The 3602-nt window shown below is 37.0% G+C and overlaps 1 protein-coding gene across 1 annotated transcript; it reads right to left on the bottom strand.

Moving 5' to 3' along the window:
• Positions 1-489: 489 nt before the first annotated feature.
• On the bottom strand, positions 490-3399 carry LOC112502137 (BTB/POZ domain-containing protein At3g44820-like). Its single transcript, XM_025105965.1, has 5 exons — positions 3350-3399; positions 3004-3073; positions 2023-2629; positions 1336-1937; positions 490-1087 (listed from the first exon to the last, which is right to left on the bottom strand). Exons 1-5 carry the CDS (start codon positions 3397-3399, stop codon positions 563-565), a joined length of 1854 nt encoding a protein of 617 aa, XP_024961733.1. The 3' UTR covers positions 490-562.
• Positions 3400-3602: the final 203 nt, after the last annotated feature.

Raw genomic sequence — 3602 nt, 5'->3', positions numbered from 1 at the left:
TCTTTAATCTGAAAATAGTTTTACAAAAATATCATTTGCATAAAATCCGGCTAAAATGAGAATTTGATTGAAGAATGACTAAAAAGTGAATTTGGTTGTAGATATCGGTTATTTTGATCAATTTCATTATTAAGTATTTTCTTTTTAAAATATATAATTGCATTTCATATATAAAATGTGTGCTAAATTTGGTAATTTTTTCGTCTGAAAAATTGGTACATGCCAAAACAAGGGAAAAACTCATTCATATATGGTAACTGTACACATGGATTTGATAATCCAAAAAACCCAACTTTTGCATGCTTCAATATGAAGTATACATGAATACGCCATTACATTGTGATGTTACCACCACTGGATTGGTGAAAAAAATCTCAAAGGAATCAAGAAAACCCATCCCAAATCCATAAATGTTTTCGGGATGGATTTTCTTGATACCCGTACAACTGGAAAAAAAAAAAACTACTTGCACAACTTAAATCGCCACCATTTCGGGAAAGATTCTTCGGTTTTTGAAATCTCCTCGATCCATACGCTTTTAGGTAACTGCATCGATCATTCTTCATGAAAATATAGAGGAGCTTTTACGATGTTCGGAGTGGTCAGAGGTCCGCAGTCGATCAGTTGATGGTCTTGGAGTGGCGGATCCGTTGCTTTCCACACCACGATGAGCATCCGAGACCCGGGCAAGGAGTTTGCACACACCAAGTGTTTTTGCAAGAAACCGTGGAGAACCAAAAGAACTATGAGTTTGGCTCATTCTCACCATTTCTTGCCTCATTTTATTGAACTCTTCTTCAAGTTCGCCTACTCGAACCATCATCCTTTCCATGCCAACTCTTAGCACCTGGTTCTCACGCATCAGAGCCATGTTGGAACCTGCGCCTGTGTCGGTGGAACCTTGTGGAGCGATGGCTGCTAGAGCTGCTTTCATATGCATCTGCTCAACAAACAACACTTGGAGGACGACTCTAAGTGGGAATCGTTTGTTTTGAGTAGCATGAGCACAAGCATCAACTGAGAGTTTCTGGCAGTCGATGATGTTGCAGAGACGTTCTTTTTCTTTCTCGGGCAACCATGGATGAGCCTGCAAGATTCATACGGTTAACAAACTCATCAAGCCTTTTCCAAACCTTAATTATACAAGGGCAAGTTCATATGAGAACACTAAATATTTTGAGAACATGGTAACCAACTATTCATCTTTATTCATGATATTCATGATGAAGATGCATTATATACATAATGAATAATATTCATGATTATTCATCATGAATAATACGTTTGAACTTTTCCCTGATTATTATTTATAGAGGGAGAGTACAAGAAATAAACCTCGAAATAAATATCCAAAGCTCTGTATAGTCCATCATCCAGAGGTCTTGAAGATCCCGGAAGAGCCTCTGCAAGTGAATACAGCTTTTCAGGTTTCAAGTTCACATCTGATGCAATCTCCGCCATATAGCCATCTACAAGCTTAGAAACATTCCTTAACGGTATAGCTAATGGCGATGTATTTAAATCAAATGACGATGAAGATAGCATACCACCCATTAGTTCAGAAGTTAAGAAACAGCTAATCATCCTTTCAACACAATCGGTATTATATAACGTATCAGAATCAGAATAACTGGGAATCATTAGACCATCTAGTGTTGCATGTTCCAACTGAATTCCTATCCTCCTTTCAAGTGATTCTCGACATTTGTCACTAACACCCAATATCAAAGCAACACGTAAAAGTCCCAACAGAAAACGACACACAGACTTGCCCTTTGTTTCTGGGAGCAATTCTACTATACTTTCCAGTAGAATTCTTTGATCAACTATATCAGTTTTCATCCCAAAACTCACATTTGTTCTAGTTTTCGTAATCCTCCCACCTTGCCATCTTCCTAAACCATGAACACATTTTCCAGAATAGTACATTATAGCTCCTGCAAAATATAATATGAGAAACTCAGAGGGAAGAAAATGGCATAAAACTTGAACATTTCCTAGAGAAGTTGGGCATTATGGCACCTGTTAATTTTTCTGGTAGAATGCCTTTAGATTTCATTATTTTTATAAGTCTCTGAAACAGATCAACACTAAGATGTGACACATCTTCAAACCACCAATCAGATTCCGAGCTTTTGATTCTTGCACCAGTATTGATGCCATTCCACAAAATGCTACCTCCGGGGCTCTGTAAGCGACCATACATCATCATCGGCCATCCAAACAAACTGGGATCTGTACAAACCATCGTTGATATGGCATTCAAGCATTTACTAATTATATGGAGATTATTGGCTCTTGTTACAACGGTCTCACAACTTCGAAGAACAACCATGCAATCCTTCCAGTTTTTTAGTACAGCCTTATGGAAGTAACTTTCTACCTTTGAGAATAAGTTATCATCTCCATACTCTTCGATCATTTCAAGATAGTCAGCCAGACAATACACCATAACTGTATTTCTAGGAGTAAGTTCCACAGGAACACCATAACAAAATTTAGCTGCGACCAAAAAAGCGTTGGTACCACCAGGAATTTCCTCTAGGGAGATGGTACAGGTCCCTTTATCATTATTTTGAGTTTGTTTGATCAACTTTTCTATTTTCCCACATCTTGATAGCAGAGGAAACTGGACGCAGTTAGAAAATTCTGGTATTAATAACAAAACATAATATGCATAGAAAACTAATGCATTCAATTCCCATAGTTTCGCATTTGTGCCATTTACATATGCACTTAAAGACTAATATTCATTTCTGGTTATGGCAGCATCGAACATGTTCCAATTTTCATCAGAAAATGTGCATAAATGTCTTGGTGGTAAATAAAAAGGGTTTTCAGGAATTTTGCCAATTAAAAAACAGATAAAAAATATGATAATAACAATAACAAAATCTAGTATATGCCAAAAATTGCTATCACTAATAGCCATTCTTCATCTAGCCGGCCATATAATCTTATATAACAATAGTTATAAATCTTGCAGGTTAGAAGAAACGGTACCTTGTGAAGGTGAAAGTTTACTCCATCTACAACGATGGTGATATCACTTGGCATGCCTGCATTGCAGAACCTGCCACAGAAAAACCAAAATTCTATCAAGTGTTAGAACTGGCAATCCAAAACACATCTAATTCATATATTCTGCAAACTCCCTCCTCACTTTTTGGAGCCAAAAAAAGAAACCCATGATTGGTTTGGCTGATAGATCCATCCACCATATACACCTAGCTTGCTGAATTCTACAATATGCCACTAGTTTCTCAAGTGCAAATTGAACTTCATATGTAAGTCAGAAAGTGAATTTGGATAACATTTTGCGAGGGTTAAAAAATGTAAAAGAGTTTACCAGTCATTGGCTTCATTGTAGAATCCCAAAGCTTTCCCTGCAGGAGCCATGGACGGACGTCCTTCCTCTTCCCAATTCAAAATATCAAAAACTATTATCGATAACCATAATCATGCCCTGTGTTTAATTCTAACTCTGGTAGTTTATACCATAAGACCCAGAAAGTATGGCATAAATAAGCAAGATACCGAGAGTGAAATTAGGTCCTTTTTTAGACCAATGCTTGATTATAGACAAAAAAGTGATAAATGTG

Source organism: Cynara cardunculus, assembly GCF_001531365.2.
Source record: "Cynara cardunculus var. scolymus isolate 2C chromosome LG 1, CcrdV1, whole genome shotgun sequence".
Lineage (NCBI taxonomy): Eukaryota > Viridiplantae > Streptophyta > Magnoliopsida > Asterales > Asteraceae > Cynara > Cynara cardunculus.
Note: the sequence above shows the minus strand (reverse complement) of the source record. Positions and strands in the feature narration are given on the sequence as shown.

What these genes read in the sequence shown, in the direction of transcription:
- LOC112502137 (XM_025105965.1), bottom strand. Translation starts at nt 3,399, where the DNA reads ATGGCTCCTGCAGGGAAAGCTTTGGGATTCTACAATGAAGCCAATGAC. An exon ending in TCTACCAGAAAAATTAACAG is followed by an intron (nt 1,938 to 2,022) that starts GTGCCATAATGC and finishes TATATTTTGCAG; the next exon opens with GAGCTATAATGTACTATTCT. An exon ending in CTTTGGATATTTATTTCGAG is followed by an intron (nt 1,088 to 1,335) that starts GTTTATTTCTTG and finishes TGAATCTTGCAG; the next exon opens with GCTCATCCATGGTTGCCCGA.